This window comes from Ooceraea biroi, chromosome 6, assembly GCF_003672135.1.
Source record: "Ooceraea biroi isolate clonal line C1 chromosome 6, Obir_v5.4, whole genome shotgun sequence".
NCBI lineage: Eukaryota > Metazoa > Arthropoda > Insecta > Hymenoptera > Formicidae > Ooceraea > Ooceraea biroi.
This window is the reverse complement of record NC_039511.1, coordinates 7042792-7062613: the sequence shown is the minus strand read 5'-3', so window position 1 is coordinate 7062613 and position 19822 is coordinate 7042792. Positions and strand designations below refer to the sequence as shown.

At 33.0% G+C, this 19822-nt stretch overlaps 2 protein-coding genes and 1 pseudogene across 2 annotated transcripts; 2 read left to right on the top strand and 1 right to left on the bottom strand.

Moving 5' to 3' along the window:
* Positions 1-1504: 1504 nt before the first annotated feature.
* Positions 1505-3802, top strand: LOC113562099 (annotated as a pseudogene).
* Positions 3803-4826: 1024 nt separating this feature from the next.
* On the top strand, positions 4827-5705 carry LOC113562139. The gene has a single exon (XM_026970494.1). The coding sequence runs from the start codon at positions 4827-4829 to the stop codon at positions 5703-5705; it is 879 nt and encodes a 292-aa protein (XP_026826295.1).
* A 6114-nt stretch (positions 5706-11819) lies between these two features.
* Positions 11820-19821, bottom strand: LOC105280907 (protein ALP1-like). Its single transcript, XM_026970493.1, has 5 exons — positions 19769-19821; positions 17452-17555; positions 12826-12850; positions 12329-12681; positions 11820-12250 (listed from the first exon to the last, which is right to left on the bottom strand). Exons 1-5 carry the CDS (start codon positions 19819-19821, stop codon positions 11820-11822), a joined length of 966 nt encoding a protein of 321 aa, XP_026826294.1.
* Between the last annotated feature and the right edge of the window lies 1 nt (position 19822).

Below are 19822 nucleotides of genomic sequence, written 5' to 3'. Positions count from 1 at the left end.
TATTAAATTTTGATTAATTCCATATTGTCCTTATAAGGATCTTCCACCTGAAAACAGAACAATAAAAAAAGGAGATAAAGAAAGAAAATAAAGGAAAGTACCAGAGAGCAATTAAGAATATCGTAATAGATTTAAATATTGAGAGAGAATAATCCATAGCGAATATCAAATAATGGTTAAGTCCAGAAACAGTATAATTACATCTTTGCATAATGAAAATGATAAAATTCTTACCTGTTATTCACCCAAAAGAATGAGATCACCCAGACTAGGGACTTGAATTTATAAAAAAAGAGAGAAGTGAAAAAGTTTATTCAATCAAATTAAATTAACCCACTAACATTATTGCAATTTATTTAATGAAACCGGAGAAAGTCATTAAAAGTGTCAAAATGTTTAATTATTGGTAGAATTTGAGTAATCACTGTTGGCTTTATTATTAGTAATGTGGAAAACACAATATAAAGAAAACGTCGTATAGCTCAACTTTGCTTTACTTATACAAAAGTCTCTCTTACAAAGAAAAGTAACGTACTCGAATAAAACGACAAACGAACAACCAAAACAGGCTTAGTAACATAAAATTACACACAACACCACCACTCGTCTAACTATATAACCAAACGTAAAATTCCCTAACTGGACGAGTGTACATACATACCAATTAATATTATTCACCAGTAGCATTTGAAAAGACTTATCTTAACAATCACGCTGTGAAAACTTATTAATAATTTTCAATTAATACTATTTACGTATTTATTATATAATAAGGAAAAGTAGAATATGAGGAAATATTATAGGCTAAATACTAACATAATTATTAACAAGAAGCCAATACAAAGGTGAGTTACATGATTAAAGAGTAACAGGCAGTAAATACATATATTACAATGATAATTGAAAATTGATAAAACCTAAAGATATATTATTTAAAATGATTTGAATATATTATTTTAAATGATTTGAATATATGAATACAATTATTTCAAGGACCTGCTGCATATGTTTAATAAATCTCATCAGATGAGCAGAGAGACGACCTACAAAACTAATTTACGACTACCTTACTTGGCCTTAATTGAAAACAAAACGGCATGATCTTGCCTTAACTGGCTGGATCAGAGCACGATCTTGCCTTAACTGGCTGGATCAGAGCACGATCTTGCCTTAACTGGCTGGATCAGTGATCGATCTTACCTTAACTGGCCGGATCTGTGATCGATCTTGCCTTAGTTGGCTGGATGTAGAACACACGCATACGCACGCACGCACATGCTGATGGTAAACAGTAAAATACTAAAAACAACCTTCAGTGTCTGTTATAAAGCGAGTATTATAATTGGTCCGCTAAAGGTTGAACCTCAGTTTTCGGGATAAGGAGGGCGTTTTTAAAAACAATGTTTCGGACAAAAGTTACTTACTTTTCGACGAAGATTCAGAATCTGGAATAAAAAGTATGGGGTTCCGTTTAAAAAAACAAAGTTGAACTCCATATGACTTTGACAACGCCACCCAAGGTCAAACCAATAGTACCGTCTTATGTCTCCCTCGAAGTCACAAAACTTTTGTTTGAAACATTTTTCGATTTAACTCAATGTTTCTGAAATATTTTAGGGGAAACTTTAAAATGGGACACCCTGTATACTGTGGAAAGTGGTGAGAAGAGAGGAGAATCGTATAAACTGTGTAAACTTTTATGCCAGAGATATAATCAATCGCAAAGAATCGCGATAAATACGACTGTATGAAATATAGGGCCAAAGCACAAACATGGCGTAGCGATCTACGACAGTCGTAGTCGTAGACGTAAGTAACGCACAAGCTTTGACGTATTATTCCTGTGTCGTATAAAAACGTAAAAAATATACTTAAAAAATAACTAACGTAAAAAATATACTTAGCTTCTTAACCGAAAGTAAGTACATTGATATTTTCTAAATAAATTAAGAATAATTCTATTTAATAAAACAAAGTTAATTGTTTAATTGATAAAAGTAAATGAGATTTTTATTACGTTTATTCTGAATGATCTGTTTTTGTGCCTATCTATTTGGGTAAATGATAATCAATGATCATTTTAGGTTAGCTGCAATTTTTCTTTGTATGACTGTTTAAAAGATCGTTTTTCGTTTTTTGTCCTGTTAATGTCTGCATTTTGTTTTAGATTGCTGTGCGAAAAAGATTGCATAAAGTCATCATGTCAGATCATGATAGTTATTGCGATAATTTTATTAATGAAATCATAATTCAAGATATTGAAGGTTCTTCTGATTCTTTTGAAAACATTGATGATTCAGGAAAAAGTGGTAATGAATTTCTTATAGAATTATATCGAGAAAGACCATTTTTATAAGACAAGAGAAATCGTAATTGTAAGGACACATTAATGAAACAAAATACGTGGAATAAAATCTCTAAAATAATGATTGAAACAAATTGAGGTAAGTTTTCAAATTAAATTTTCTTCAATCATGTTTCATATCATCACATGTTTTTATTAATTATGTATTTTTCAATTTCCACTATAGGTGATTTTTATACACCTGATTATTGCCAAAGAAGATGCATCTCATTAAGAGAGCAATACAATCGCGAGAAAAAAAGGATAGAAAATCAGTGTAGAAGTGGAAGTGCTGCTCCAAAGTCAACTTCTCGTCAATTTCCACTTTATGCTCAGATGACATTTTTGGACCAAGTCATCAAGAGACGAAAGTAATTTTATTCTTGTAAATAAGTTATTAATAATTTAATAACAATAATATTGAGTGTTTTTGTCGCTAGTCAATAAGTATAGGAAGTAAGATTGGAGTTTTTGACGTAACTTGCTATTTATTAAATTGATGTTACAACGTTTCAACCGGACTGAATTCCGGCCCTCATTAAGTGTATACCAATGGTATGACAAACATAAAAAATGATTCAACAGAATAAACGTGACTGCAACTATTGAATCTCTGTGGACTAAAATATGTGCAAATCGTTATAGTATTTCTGACTAATAACAAATTCAATAATTGATACATGTTTTTGAGTATCGTACTATCGTAAATCCTAGATGGAAATTAAATAGTCGAATATTATAAACATTTAATAATTAATTTTTATTAATGATGTTTATAGCATAATATTTGTTACATGTTATTGTTATTTGTTTTAGAACTTATACTAATGTAACAAAACGTCAATCAGATGACACTTTACTTGATGAAAGTTCATCAGGAAGCAAAACAGACCACATGAATACGTTTTCTTCATGTAATAAAGAAAATCAAAGTACAAAAGATAAGGAAACTATTGATGCTGAAAATATATATAGCAAAGTGTCAACACAATCTCCAACGCTAAAAAGAAAAAGACTGAATGAAACTAAAGAGTTAGAACAAACGTTTTTAAATATGAGTAACAGAATTATGAACTATATGAAAACTTCGACACATCTACAGCAACATCTACAGCAAAAACATCTACAGCAGATGATGCATTTATGGAGTTCATAAAAATACAGTTTTACAATATCCCAAAGTGTGATAAAAATATTAGAAGAAAAATGATGATAGATGCTGTATCTACACCATTACCGACAACGTAATTCCTTTGAACATATTTTACCAATTGTTTAATGCTTTCGAATATTTTATTACTTATCATTTCATTGTTGACACAAAGTAATTCTAACTTTTTAATTTAATTCTTTATTCTGTGATAGAGTAGTCATAGACATAAAGATGTAACTAATATATTTATCACAAAAGTTATATTTAAGTTATTATTTATTCTGTGATAAAGTATAGTCATATCATAAAGATGTACCTAATATAATATTTATCACAAGAGTTATATTTAAGTTATTATTTTTTCTGTGATAAAGTAGTCATTATAAAAATGTAACTAATATATTTATAGACAAAAATTAATTATAGTTGACCAAACTGGCAGTTTATTAATGAAGGTAACACAACGTTTCGGCCAAAGGTTTAGGCACTTCTCAAGTGAACATAGTCATTTTCTGAAAGGTTTTACCTTGTTACAATAACTTCTTAAAAACTAAACAATACCGCTATAATTTTTTTTCCAAATACAAAGTCAAAGAATTAAAATAAATCAACTTACTGGCTAAAAATGACCGAGAACATGTTGCTAGGATTCAAACGACGACCGAAACGAACCACGGTCAAACAACAAGTGAAGCTGACGAAAACAATTTTCAGACATGTATCAAGATGAAATCGTACACGGACGGAAGGCCCTCTGTATTTTTTTTCAAATTGATAGAGTTAAGGTGTCTTTTTATATAGATCATCTCTGCTATTTCTCTTTTTCTATTGTTCAATATGGTGTTATATACCAGCGACGGATTTTTTACGTATACAACAAGGAGATATGGCATGGAAGTGACACAGATGCTAAAGTCTTGGATAAGGATCAGTTTAATTATGTGCACGATATGCCAACAACGGAAGTTTTTGCTAAGGTGCCGAAGTTATGACGTCTTGCCGGCCCACATTTATGGACAACGTTGCTCGGTGGTTTTTCTTAGTAAATGTGCAAATCGGAAATCTAATAACTGTAGAACATGTTACCAGCGAACTTTGTTAAATCTTGAGATCAAAGATATACATTACAAACTAAAATGTCTACGTGCAAAAATTAAGAATATTGAGGAACAGTTGGTTTCATCTATACCTTTCGATCTTTTGAAAAAATTTGTTACACTTAATAATAATAAAATTAAGAGACACAACAGAAACGTGAAAATTAAGTTAATTAAAAAATTCAATCAATTATTACATAGACAGAATCCAACAGTGTCTTCTTTCTTAAACATGGATAGTAAAGATTGGATTGTTAATATCAGCAACAAATCCATTCCTAAAGAAGTGCTGAATTTCTTAAGTCTAGGAGACAAGTTTGCGCTGCCGGTCAGTAATGGTAATAAATCAGATTATGTAGGCGTGATCTTGAATTTTATTAAGAACTTTGAATCTAGATGTTTGAAATTACATAGTAGTATCATTAATGACATAAGGAAGTTTATGGTGGAAGTGTTAAGTGGTTTCTTAAAAAGGACAAACCACATTAAGTTTGTTGACAAGTATGTTTCCACATTGTTTAAAAAATGTAAAAAATATTTAAGAGACAATAAGGACTTGATGGTAAGGAGGGTAGACAAAGGTCAAGTTACAGTTATTATGGAGAAATCGAACTATTTTAAGAAAATGACTGACTTACTTAATGACAATACAACGTATAAGAAACTTGATAAAGATCCGAACAGAAGAATAATGATTAGATTTAATGATTTGGTTAAATCGTGGCTTAATCTTGGGATCATAGACGAGTTTGTTTACAAACAATTACATATGACTACTTGTACCTTACCTAGATCTTACGGACTTCCAAAAATACACAAATCAGGTGTTCCTTTGAGAATCATTGTTTCTTCCATAGGAGCCCCCACTTATAATACAGTACAATACTTACTGAAAATATTGAGTGACTTTATTCCGAAACCAAAATCACATATAAAAGACAGCTGGACCTTTGTCAGAAAAATAAAGGATTTAAAGGTTAGCAACAATCAAGTTTTAGTTTCTTTAGACGTGGTGTCCCTGTTCCCGAACATACCGAAAGATTTAGTGATGAAAGGAATACGTAGTAGATGGCATTATATTAGTCAGTTTACAAAGTTCAGCTTAGATTAGTTCTTATATGCTGTTGACGTGATACTTAGTTCTACGAGTTTTACGTTTGATGGCAAATTCTATGAACAGATTTTTGGAAGTCCTATGGGATCCTATGGGAGATCCTCTCCGCTTTCACCCATATTGGCAGATATAGTGTTAGACGACTTGGAAACACATTGTATTGCGCTGTTAGATTTTGAGTTACATACTTTTTACAGATATGTTGACGACATATTCACAATTTTACCCGCAGAGGAAGTTCAAAATGTTCTCAGAATTTTTAATAGCTACCATCCACGTCTTAGGTTTACAATAGAAATGGAAACTAACAATACTATTAACTTCTTAGATACTTCGGTTATCGGAAGAGATGATAAAATTATTACTGACTGATATCGCAAGAAAACTTTTTCAGAGCGCTACATTAATTTTCATTCCAATCACCCGTTGAAACACAAGATTGGTGTAGTAACAAGCCTAGTAGGCCGAGCCATATTATTGTCGGATGTCAGTTTCCATGGTACTAATATTGCAATTGTACGTTCCATCTTAAGTAACAATTGCTATCCTCTACAGTTTATTAATCTACATATCAACCGTAGACTTCGAGTTTTAACACATGGAATTGGCGTGGACAATGGTAAGAAGGATGAAAAGGTGAATAAGAATTGGATAGCACTTCCGTATATTACAAATCTAAGCGATACTATTGCAAGAACTTTGAAACATTACAAAGTTGACTGTATTTACACGATTTTCAAGCGTCTTGATTGTATAATTAAACGAGGTAAAGACAAGACAGGTTGGCAGATGATAAGCAGACAGGCGTAGTGTACACAATGGAATGTTCCAATTGCGACTGTTGTTATATTGGACAGACGAAAAGGTGTCTCGAAACGCGTATAAAGGAACACAAGTCAAATATTAAAAAGGATGTTAATAATTACAATGTAGTTAGTAAACATAGAGTAGAGAATGAACATGAGTTTGACTGGACAAACACAAAAATTTTGCACCAGGAGAAAAACAATAGAAAAAGAGAAATAGCAGAGATGATTTATATAAAAAGACACCTTAACTCTATCAATTTGAAAAAAAATACAGAGGGCCTTCCGTCCGTGTACGATTTCATCTTGATACATGTCTGAAAATTGTTTTCGTCAGCTTCACTTGTTGTTTGACCGTGGTTCGTTTCGGTCGTCGTTTGAATCCTAGCAACATGTTCTCGGTCATTTTTAGCCAGTAAGTTGATTTATTTTAATTCTTTGACTTTGTATTTGGAAAAAAAATTATAGCGGTATTGTTTAGTTTTTAAGAAGTTATTGTAACAAGGTAAAACCTTTCAGAAAATGACTATATTCACTTGAGAAGGGCCTAAACCTTTGGCCGAAACGTTGTGTTACCTTCATTAATAAACTGCCAGTTTGGTCAACTATAATTAATTTTTGTCTATTCAATTTTTCTGGCGATACTGAAGTATCATTGAAATTAATATATTTATCACAAAAGTTATTATATTTAAGAAAAGAATTTCTTTTTACAATACTTATTGTTATAAATATAATGTCAAGAATAAATTTTGGTTTTTCATTAGGAATATCATAATTATGGTTAGAAGAATTCATGTTGTATTTATGTACCTGTCTTTAATGTACTTTAATTAAAAATAACACATTTATAGTTTTATAATTTTAATAAAACTTTGTCATGTACATATAACCGTTTTATTTAAACTAAACTTATTAATAAAATACTTATTAATACTTATTACTTAATACTTATTAATAAAAACTTGTTAAACTTATTAATAAAATACTATAATATAAAGAACTATTTACATTTGCACTTATTTTATCTGTCTGCATGTACGCCTCTACGGATGAAGTCGTATTGCCACTCCAATTCTCCAGCTGGAGAAACAAAATATTCGCATAATGTTTCTCTTTGCCTTTGAGCATCTCTGACGTTACTATTACATTCTTCAATATTTGCTAATGACAACCACGTTGCATCCTACAATGTTTATTAATAAATGTCATTTATATAAATAATGTCATATATTTATTTAGTAATTATATATTTGGTAAGACTTTAGTATACCACCTCCCTTCGATTTTGATGAAATTTTACAGGTACGTTGTGCTAACTGAATGTTGTCGAAAACCGAAGTGCGAAGTTGCGGAAATGTCTAGTTTCCGAGAAATTTGAATTATTCGCCGTAATCAACATTTTTTAACAGTTTTATATAAAAAATAAGGTAAATATTCGACCTCCGACTGACCTTAACATTGACCTTGGCCCCTAACAAGGTCAAGGTCATTGACCTTTCCCGTCGGTCATTGTTTGTTCATTTTCGATTAAAGTAGTTTCGAAAAAGTCTTTAATTTCGATTAAAGCAGAAAATAATTTGTATTTACCTGTTTTATGTTTTTGGTTAAAATAAAGAATACTTTGTATTTATAAACAAACTGTTCTATATATTAATGATTCACTGCTTTAAATAAATTTTGTTCGTTCATATTCAAAAATAACTACTATATTTTCGAAACTTATTTCTCCTTATGTATATAATTACCGGTTATATTTTCTGAAATTGGAGCCCCGGACATATATGCTCGGTTTTCAGCCCGCTTCGCGGGAGGGCGGGGAGGGAGGGGCTTCGCTCCTCCCCCCGCCGGAATCCGTGCCGTGTACCAAGTAATCAAAATCTGTGTGAAATGTGTTCCACTGGTTCTGGCGGGGTAACTAAAAACCTCCATATCTACTAAACTAAACCAGATAGCCACTTTCACCACTCTTCAAGTTTTGTTTGTAATGATCTGTAAATGAGGAATCCACGGTCAAAACTTGGCGCTCCGGAAATTGTAGTCTTGCCCAAAGTCCATATCTTCCCGCCTTCCCCCCTCATGCTTACGGCCCCAAACGAGATCTATATTACTCTAGTCTGTCATGATATACAGTACTTGATTATTTAGGTTAAGAAACTTGAGTTTTTAAATTATTTTTTGTATCAAACTGTTAAAAAATGTTGATTAAGGGATTATATTCTTAGCAATATTTGTAAAAGGCTAATTGCTATTGAATTATCACAACTAGGATGGCTGAAGCAAATAAACGCTGGTCCTGGGCTCGATTAAAGCAAATTTTTAGTGGCGATGATGATGACACTCGACGAAAATCGGCGATCAATTGGGCTCAATCTTGTGGACTTTTGCGAAGCCATATGATGTGCTGGACCCATCGGATAGTGATGATTTTCGACGAAAGTCGTTTTGGTTTTGGACAGTTTCGATGTCCGAAACGAAAACAAACCAGTAGTCGGATAATTTCTGGTGAAGAACGAAGCTCAGCCTATGGTACCTGATTCGAAGGTCACCATATAAATATCGAAACAGCAATTCGATTAATGTATTGTTGGAGCCGAAAACTATCATACCATGATGTAAAAGACGAAACATGGCGACCGAATGCAACAGTATCATCAGCAACTATTGCAGACTGGTATAATTATTGTCGGGAGCTGATCTTAGACCGTTTTTTGATAGGTCAAGATGCTAGAGGTTTTATCGGTGGACCAGGACGCGTTGTTCAAATTGATGAAGCTAAATTCAGTCGCCGCAAATACCATCGTGGTCGTCAAATAGACGGTCACTGGCTTCTGGGCATGATTGAAGATGGAAGCGAAGACTTTCGCCTTGAAGTATGTCCTGACAATCAGCGAAGTGCAGAAACATTGCTTCCTCTGATTCAACGCCATGTTGCTCCAAATACACTCATCCGAACAGATCAGTGGAAGGCATATAAAAAACTCTCTGAGATTGGTTACCATCATGAAATAATAAATCATTCGAAGGAATTTGTGAGTCCTGAAGGCATCCATACTCAACGTATTGAATCGATGTGGAGACCTATGCGGCAATTCTTCCGTGAAAGAACTATTTCTTATGACAACTTTGCTGACCATTGTGTTGAGTATCAGTGGCGGCGATATTGTCGTAAGAAAAAATTGGATACTTCAATATCTTATTGAATCTATTCAGCAAACATACATACTTACATAAAAATATGTAAACAAATATAAATAATATATATATAAATAACAATGATTCTAAAGAAATTATATATAAAAAATAAACACAAAAAAGTTAAATTAGATTATATAATATTAAATGTTGAATTAAAGTTAAAAAACAATACCAGAAAATATAGCAATTATGATTTAGATTATATCAAAACATATAAGAAAATGTGTTCTTTTTATTTCTTTTTTTGTTATAATAATGATATTTTGTGACTACTGTAAGTACTACTATACGTAAGTTTCTTAATATATTGGGTTGGCCAAAAAGTAATTGCGTTTTTTTCCAATAGATGGACATACATATCTTGAAATGTAACTAACTTCATTCTAAACAGCAAATTCATTATGTAGGTTAACAACTCACAGTTCAAGCTTGTTTTAGAAAAAGAAAGTACACGATTTTGTTAACAATTGTTTGTTTGCCGTCGATTTCAAACTGGAAAATCAAAAAGAACATTTTCGTCATATTTTGTTTTATTACTTCCGAAAAGGGAAAAACGCTGTGCAAGCTCATAAAAAGTTATGTGATGTATATGGCGAAGATGCTTTAAAACTGCGGCAGTGTCAAAATTGGTTTACTAAATTTCGATCTGGAGATTTTAATGTGAAAGATGCACCACGCTCAGGAAGGCCAATCGAAATTGATGATGACAAAATAAAGGCACTGATCGATTCCAATCGGCGTTTAACGACACGAGAGATTGCTGAGAATCTTAACATATCGAAATCGAGTGTTAAAAACCATTTAAAACGACTTGGATACATTAGTAAGCTCGATATTTGGGTACCACATGAGCTCAAAGAAATTCATCTCACTAACCGTATTGACATCTGCGATTCTCTTTTGAAATGTGAGGAAAATGATCCATTTTTGAAACGTATGATAATAGGCGACGAAAAATGGATCGTCTACAACAACGTCAAACGAAAAAGATCGTGGAGCAAGCGTGATGAACCTGCTCAAAGCACTTGAAAAGCAGATATTCACCAAAGAAAGATTATGCTGTTAGTCTGGTGGGACTTTAAAGGTATTGTGTATTTTGAGCTGCTTGCAAGGAATCAAACCATTAATTCAGACGTATACTGTCGTCAACTGGATAAATTAAATGATGCCATCAAACAGAAACGTCGAGAATTGGTGAATCGCAAAGGTGTTGCGTTTCACCATGATAACGCTAGACCACGTACAAGTTTGGTCACTCGTCAAAAATTGTTGCAGCTTGGATGGGATGTGTTACCATGATGTTACCACATCCACCATATTCGCCAGACCTGGCACCATCAGATTACCATTTGTTTCGTTCTTTGCAAAACGCCTTGAATGGTAAAACCTTTACTGCTGATGAGGATATCAAATCGTTCTTGGAATTATTTTTTGCTGAAAAAGATAAGAACTTTGTTGAGCGCAGAATCATGAAGTTGCCTGAAAAATGGCAAAAGATAATTAAACAAAATGGACAATATATTGTTTAATAAAGTTTTTGTTTCCCATGAAAAATTCGCCTTTTATTTATATAAAAAAAAACGCAATTACTTTTTGGCCAACCCAATATTAACAAAATAAAATATTCCACCAAAGTATTTTTGAATTCTAATTATTTTTGGTAAACACAGTAGCGTAGCCATTTCCGATGACCTTGACCTTGACAAGGACACGAGCCGGTAAGACTTTAGTATACTACCCTTCTTCGATTTTGATGAAATTCTACAGGTATGTTGTACTAACTGAATGTTGTCGACAAACGACGACTGAAATCTTTTGAAGGTCACAAAGAGGATGTCTTCTATAATATATGTCAAGATGGTCGGAGGTGGCTACGCTAATATTTTTACCTTATTTTTCTATATCAAAATATTTAAAAACGTTCATTAAGCCGAATACTTCAAATTTAAATTTCTCGGAAACTAGACATTTCCGCAACTCCGTACTTTTGATTTCGACAACATTCACTTAGTACTACATACCTGTAAAATTTCATCAAAATCGGAAGGGGGTGGTATACTAAAGTTGAGCCATATATTTTTCTAATTACTAAATTATAATTTTGTACCTAATTTGTATTACTTTCTGCAATTGTTTCTTTACTATAACATTTATGTCCACTTTGTTGTTCTTCTTTTAGCACATAATTGTGCAAACAAACCGCAGCTGTAGCAATTATGTTCGCAGTTTCTAGTAGCATGCAAATGGCCGTATGCAATATTCTCCATTTATTGGCAAGAATTCCGAACGCACTCTCAACAGTTCTACGTGCTCTAGACAATCTGTAGTTACAAATTTTCTGGTTGTCGCTCAAATTCTTACCAGAATATGGTTCCATTATTCTATTTGTGAGTCTAAAGGCGTCATCAGCAACGAAATATCCAAATGTCTTTAAATTGATACCAGGAAGATTAATAGTTGCTTTTGGTAGATTTAATTGTTCATTATTTAGATTTATTCCTATTTGAGAATCATTAAAAATTCCTCCATCGCTGTTTCCTACAATAAATTAGATACATACTGTTTTAAATATATTTCACTGTTAAAGTGTACAAATTATATTTTTATAGGACTTACCTCCATAGGCTCCTACATCAACCAAAGTAAATCTGTATAAATGATCTGCCACAGCCATTAAAACGATGCTATAATACTTTTTATAATTATAAAATAAAGTTCCCGAATTTGGAGGACACTGTAGTCTTATGTGTTTTCCGTCAAACGATCCAACACAATTAGAGAGATTCCACCTCTTCCAATAACCATCTGCACATTTCTTCCAATCTTCTTCAATAGGAGGAGCAATATATATTGGTTGTAATACTTTTATCAAAATTAAACTAACTTTCTTTATTATGTTTCTGACAGTGGATTCTCCAACTCGAAATGCTACTGCTATGGATAATGGCGAATCACCCGTGGCAAGGTATCTACAAACAATAATGTATTAAATTTATATTGTACAAATACAAATTATTATCTAATAAAACAAAAGTAATAATTACAATATCAAATATTGTAAAATATTAATAATTTAAAATATTCATAAATATTATATAGTGTAAAATTATTACCTAAGTGTTATTATGAGTCTATGTTCTGGAACAAGAGTACGTACACTCTTTTTATTAAATATGGTGTTGTTAATTCAAGAAGCTGCATAAAGTTTTCAAATGTCATTCTAACATAACGGTAAAACATTGTTCTATCATTTTTCAGTTCTTGAAATACATTTTCATAATCCCCATATTGAGCTCTTCTTTGATTAATTGGTCTAACATGCCATCGTCTATGCCAGTGCTTGGAATTAGTTGCACATTTCGGCCCGATTTCAGAGGCGACGCCTACTATCCCCTTCTGCCCCCTCGGGGCTGAGCGGCCAGGCTGTCGCGGCAAGCCGACCGCGCGCCTGACGATGTTTCTCAGGAGCGTCTCTATATAAAAAGTATTCTATGTCGTACCTTCCGTCAAATTGTCATTGAAATATAAACAATTTGTATTTTTATAAATAATTAAACGCTCAATTTTCTATTATTAATATATTATAATAATATATATTATTATAATAATGTATATTATTATAAATATATATGTTTTATTATTATATACATTTTTGATATAATATGTAATATAATTGATTTTGACAATAACTTTCCACATCACCCGTGAGGTATTGGTGATGCATATTTTTTAAGTTTCCCAATAGGCCTCTTTCACTAAGAGATGAAAATGATAAATATGTGTCTTGGCAGGAAAGTAAAATCGTAAGATATCATATAAAGTCGAAAGAGAAATCAGAAGATATGGATAATACGATTCATCTAAAAGTGTGAAAAATTGGACTCCCTTTTCTAGACGTGCCTTTACAAAAAGATCACTTTGCAAATCGTAAAGTTTTTTCTGAAATTCTACGCTTTGCTCCTGAATTTGAACAATAAGTGAGGTTTTAAAAAGTATTGAATCTTTTCTTAGCGTTTCAAAATCACGGAAACGCGTATCAAATTGATTTATTAAAATCAATTATATCGAAATGTTTTTCAAAATTACAATTTGTGCCGTGTTCTTCAAAGAGAATCTTGCAATTTTAATAATAATATTATATTAATATTAATAATATTTAATAATGTTAATAATTTTTGTGTGACCGTTTGCATTGCGGTGCATAGTTTCACAACTTTCTCACATAACGCTTCTTGATGAATAATGCAATGAATGACAGGAAACTTTAAATCACGCTGGTTTATTTGATCGAAAAATCCGTTTTTTGAACCTAGCATTGCGTTTGCGCCATCAGTTACGATAGTCGAACATTTTGAAAAATCAGTATCAAATTTTTGGAGAGTTAAGTAACAGCTTCGAAGAAGATCAATACCCGTTGTTGTACCATGTAATTACTAAAAGATAATGAAGATGATGACGAAATATAATAAGCAGTAGTATCTTTATGCTATTACACGTAGCATTATCGCTATTATCAAGTAACATTTTCGGTCTTGTAATATGGGTCTTTTAATTTCGCGCCTCAGGCACGTATTCCTACAGTGCGATATGCAATTGTTTTATCGCTTCTGTTGTTTCTCAACGGTATCTCACCAGCGAAACGGGCATGGTAAGAGTTCGAGCTTTAAAGATCCACGTTACGGAAAAAGGTGCTATTTGCATAAGAGCGATAGTGATAGAGATACACTAGTGTGACATTGCTTATTAATCGACCAATGGACCAAATGGAGCGAAGATACGTGCAATCTTTTGATAAGGTATGGGAAGAAATTTTTTTTGCATCTATTTACAATAAAACCACCTGTCTTCTGTGTGGTTATCAACCCTCCATTGTTAAAAAATTTGTCCTTGAGAGACATTTAAAAATTAAACATCTTAATGAGTACTCAAAATATGTGGATCAGGAGAAATCTAATCTAATCGAAGGTTTAAAATTAGTTTATCAAGAAGGTGTAGTTCGAATTCTCATATCGATAATGCTACACCTTCGGTAAAAGCTCTTACAGTATCGTACGCTATTTCAAATCTTCTCGCGAAAAATTCCAAGCCGTTTTGCGATGGAAAATTTATAAAGAAATGCATCATCACAGCAGTGGAGTCGTTTGGAAATTCTTTGACTCTTGAAGAAGCTGCTAGCATTCCATTAAGTGATAAAACTGTTAAATCGCGAATAGATGATATTACTTCTTCCCTACAAAACAAATTAAAATCTTTATTAGGATCTTGTTCTTTTTTTTCATTATGTCTTGATGAAAGCACCGATAATCGGCATGTGAGTCAATTGAGTATTTTTGCTCGAATCGTGCAAACCGATTTTTTATATGTCAAGGAGCTTTTAGATTTTGTCCCACTACATGGCACAACGAAAGGTATTGATATCTTCGAAGCTGTTAACCAAACACTTCAAAAATTTGATAGTGATTTTTTAAAATGTTCCGCTATCGTAACTGATGGCGCAAAGGCAATGTTAGGTTCAAAAAACGGGTTCTTCGGTCAAATTAAGCAGCGAGATTTAAAGTTCCCAGTCATTCATTGTATTATTCATCAAGAAGCGTTATGTGGGAAAGTTGTGAAACTGTGTACCTCTATGCAAACTGTCACAAAAATTATTAATACTATTAAAGGCGGTCTAAAATTCCTTTCTCATCGAAAGTTTCAACTCTTTCTGGAGGAGCATAACGCAATTTACACAGATGTGCCTCTGTATTGTGAAGTTCGGTGGCTCAGTGCAGGAAAGTGTTTAGAAAAGTTCTTTGCAATAAGAAAAGAGATCTTCCTTTTCTTGCAAGACGAATTACCTGCAAAATTTGAGGAATTTTAATTTTTCTTCACAGATGTAGACTCACTTTGCGAGCTTGCTTTAATAACTGACATGACAAATCATTTAAATATTTTAAATTTAAAGCTGCAAAAGACCAATCAAATCATTTCGCAATTAGTTTGTCATGTCGATTCTTTTCGCAAAAAGTTAGTATTATTTAAAAATCAATTAGAAAATAATATTTTTCATTTTTTTCCTTCTTGCCAGATTCTCTTTGAAGAACACGGATCAAATTGTAAGTTTGAAAAACATTTCGCTATAATTGATTCTTTAATAAATCAATTTGATACGTGTTTCCGTGATTTTGAAACGCTAAGAAAAGATTTAATACTTTTCGAGAACCCACGCATTGTCCAAATTCAAGAGCAAAGCTTAGATTTTCAGGAAGAACTTTGCGATTTGCAAAGTGATCTTTTTTTAAAGGCACGTCCAGAAAATGGGGTCGAATTTTTCAAACTTTAAATGTATCACGTTATCCACGTCTTCGAAATTTCGGTCTTCGAATTTTCTCCATGTTCGGATCCACATATTTATGCGAATGCTCTTTTTCTAGAATGAAATTAACAAAAACGGAAAAGCGTTCTTCCTTGAGCGATACATCATTGTCCTCGCTGATGCTAAATAATTCTTCTAAACTCTCTGTGGATGTATCCTCCCTAGTAGCTTCATGTAAGCGACCTAGAAGGTCAAATTAAAATTTTTAAATTGTTTCTTCCGCTTCATCTTTCAACTTTACATGATTTTATATCTTGCTTTCCTGCCAAGCCACATATTATCATTTTCATCTCTTAGTGGAATAGGCCTACTGGGGAAACCACTTTAAACAAACGCATCAACAATAGTACCTCACGGGTGATGCGGAAAGCTATTATCAAAATTAATTATATTAAGTATAAAAAAATAAATATCAAAAGTAAGTATATTATATATTATTATAATAAATATATATATTTATAATTATATATATGTAATTAAAATAATACATTAATGATAGAAAATTGAGCATTTAATTATTTATAAAAATACACATTATTTATATTTCAATGACAATTTGACGGAAGGTACGACATAGCATACTTTTTATATAGAGACGCTCCTGAGAAACAGCGTCAAGCGCGCGGCCGGCTCGTCGCGGCAGCCCGGCCGCTCAGCCCCGAGGTGGCAGGAGAGGATAGTAGGCGTCGTCTCTGAAATCGGGCCGAAATGTGCAACTAATTCCGAGCACTGGTCTATGCAACCATCTTATTTGTTGTTTTTTAGGCACAAGCACAATATATATACATAACCAATGAAGTACGTATACTAAAAACTCATTTGCATTTTTCATCTTATTTTCTCTTATTTCTGTGAACATAAAACCGCATCATTGTTATCCAATACATTTCAACAAATTTTTATTATTAATTGTAAAATTACTATTACTATTTTATTTTCACGACAAATTGAAATTATTGTTCGCTAAAATGACCATTGATTATCATTGAATCAAATAAATAAAAACAAAAATCATATCAATTATCATATTTACTTACCTTTGATTAAGAAGCTTAAGTATTTTATATGACAACAGAATACTTGTCAAAGCTTGTGTTAAACATAAAACGATCTTTTAAACAGTCATATAAAGAAAAATTGCAGCTAACCTAAAATGATCATCGATTATCATTTACCCAAATAGATAGGCACAAAAACAGATCATTCAGAATAAATGTAATAAAAATCTCATTTACTTTTATCAATTAAACAATTAACTTTGTTTTATTAAATAGAATTATTCTTAATTTATTTAGAAAATATCAATGTACTTACTTTCGGTTAAGAAGCTAAGTATATTTTATACGACACAGGAATAATACGTCAAAGCTTGTGCGTTACTTACGTCTACGACTACGACTGTCGTAGATCGCTATGCCATGTTTGTGCTTTGGCCCATATACTGTAGAAAGTGGTGAGAAGATGGGAGAATCGTGTAAACTGTGTAACCTTTTATGCCAGAGATATAATCAATGACACAGAATCGCAATAAATAAGACTGTATGAAATATATATACATTTAACGATATATGGCCCATGCACGGCACTCGCCGTCGCTACTTATATAGTACCCGTGAGATACTTTACGCGCGAGTACGAGATAAGCAGCGTCGCCGCCCAGCGGCGCTCACAGTAACTACGGCTCGTGCCGTACTCACAGTAACATCAAAACTTATCATGTTGACGCGAGATACATGTTTGTTATAATACGAATGACACGATACGAATATTTATACAATAATATGGCACAATAAGTACATACGACAATCAAGCGACGCGGTAGCGTCGCGACACCAAGTACATAAAAATAAAAAAATAAGGCTCCGAACAATGAGAATCACTGCATAAACATCGAGCGTTACCAAGTTCAGTGCATAGACGTCGAGCGCTACCGTATAGCTTATCTGGAATTCATATCATTTGACAGGTCACATAAACTTATTATTAAAATATTTCAGGAACTAAAGCCGTTATCAAAAATCTAACGGCACTTTTATTGTATAATATGGGTGCAAGCTTTCGATTGCGACCAATTTGATCAAGATTGATGCAGTCAGTCTTGAGATATTGTAATGTACGCAACAAAAAGTTTAAAATGCTATTTATAAAAATCAAAACTAAATATGAAATCAATAGTTAACTAGCCAAGTACCTCGAAGCAATTCAGTTTGAGTATTTTATCCAAATGGTTTCGATGCATACTCTCTTATCACATGACGACATTGAAGTACTTGGCTCGTGTTGCAGTGGTCATGTCTTCTTCTAAATATCTTTTAAAATTCTTATAAATTTGTATAGCATCTTGATTTGTACTGTATTTTGTATCTTAATTTTCAATAATGATTCAAAAAGCTTGGTAGTTAGAAATAAAATTAACGCATTTACAGTTTTGCAGACTAAGAAAGTGATTATAAATATCTCTTTTCATTACTTAGTCGAAACACATAATTTACATGTAAAGTACAGATTATAGGTAGGACAACATGTTTTGATGCAACCCGGGCACGCCAAGTACTTCAATGTCGTCATGTGATAAGAGAGTATGCATGGAAAACATTTGGATAAAATACTCAAACTGAATTGCTTCGAGGTACTTGGCTAGTTAACTATTGATTTCATATTTAGTTTTGATTTTTATAAATAGCATTTTAAACTTTTTGTTGCATACAAGGTGAGATTTTTTATGTTCTTGGCGTCCTTTTTTCACCTTTATAAGATTTTTTTAATGATCTCATTGCTTTTTGTAAATTTTAAAAATTTTGAGATATCTCGAATCTGCTTGTGCAGTCTTCTATCGTTTGCAGTTGTTTCGTTTCGTTTGTAGTTGAACCGAGATATTTAACAAATAGCAAAGTTAGCAAATTTTTTATTTAAACAAATGTTAATAACTTTTAAATGTTCAACTACAATCGAAACAACTAGAAACGATTCTGAAAAAGACAGCGCAGGCGGATTCGCGATATCTTAACAAATGGCAAAGTTAGCTATTTTTTATTTAAACAAACGTTAATAACTTTGAAAAGTTCAACTACAAACGAAACAACTAGAAACGATTCTGAAAAAAGACAGCGCAGGCGAATTCGCGATATCTTAATGTAGGAAAATAAGTCTATATATCTAGCCGCTGCCGCCGCGGTATCGAAAATCAACGCCATCACGTGAGGTGGCGACGTACCAGGGGCGCGCCGCGAGGCGCGCGCATAAAACAACGAACACACGAAGACGCGCTCGTCTGCGAGACGACGATTGAGGTGTAACCGTTCGAGTCGACAGTCTGACAAAGGACGTATATTGTTGCGTCATTATAAAGAATCAAATATAAGTAGTAAACGAATATCACGACGTTGTATTTCGTACCTGTAGACAACCGTAAGATCGAATTATTTTACATATCAGAAGAAGGGATTTGCTATACGTGCCTTGTTGGTCGGCTAACCTACGACGTGTACGTACGAGCATGGATCGCCATCGATCGCGTAGCAGATCGCATCACGGCGAGGCGACGAGGAAGAGGCGACGATGTTCTTCGTCGTCGACAGCGAACGATGAGAGAGAACGAAGAGATGAGCGTTTCGAGCGATTGGAACGCATGGTGGAGAGTTTGGATCGACGATCGCACATGAGAAATTCATGCGTGCAGAAAGGTGACGAACAAATGATACCGTTGTTTGATCCATCGAAGGATGACCTGGTACTTGAGAGGTGGATCGAGCATG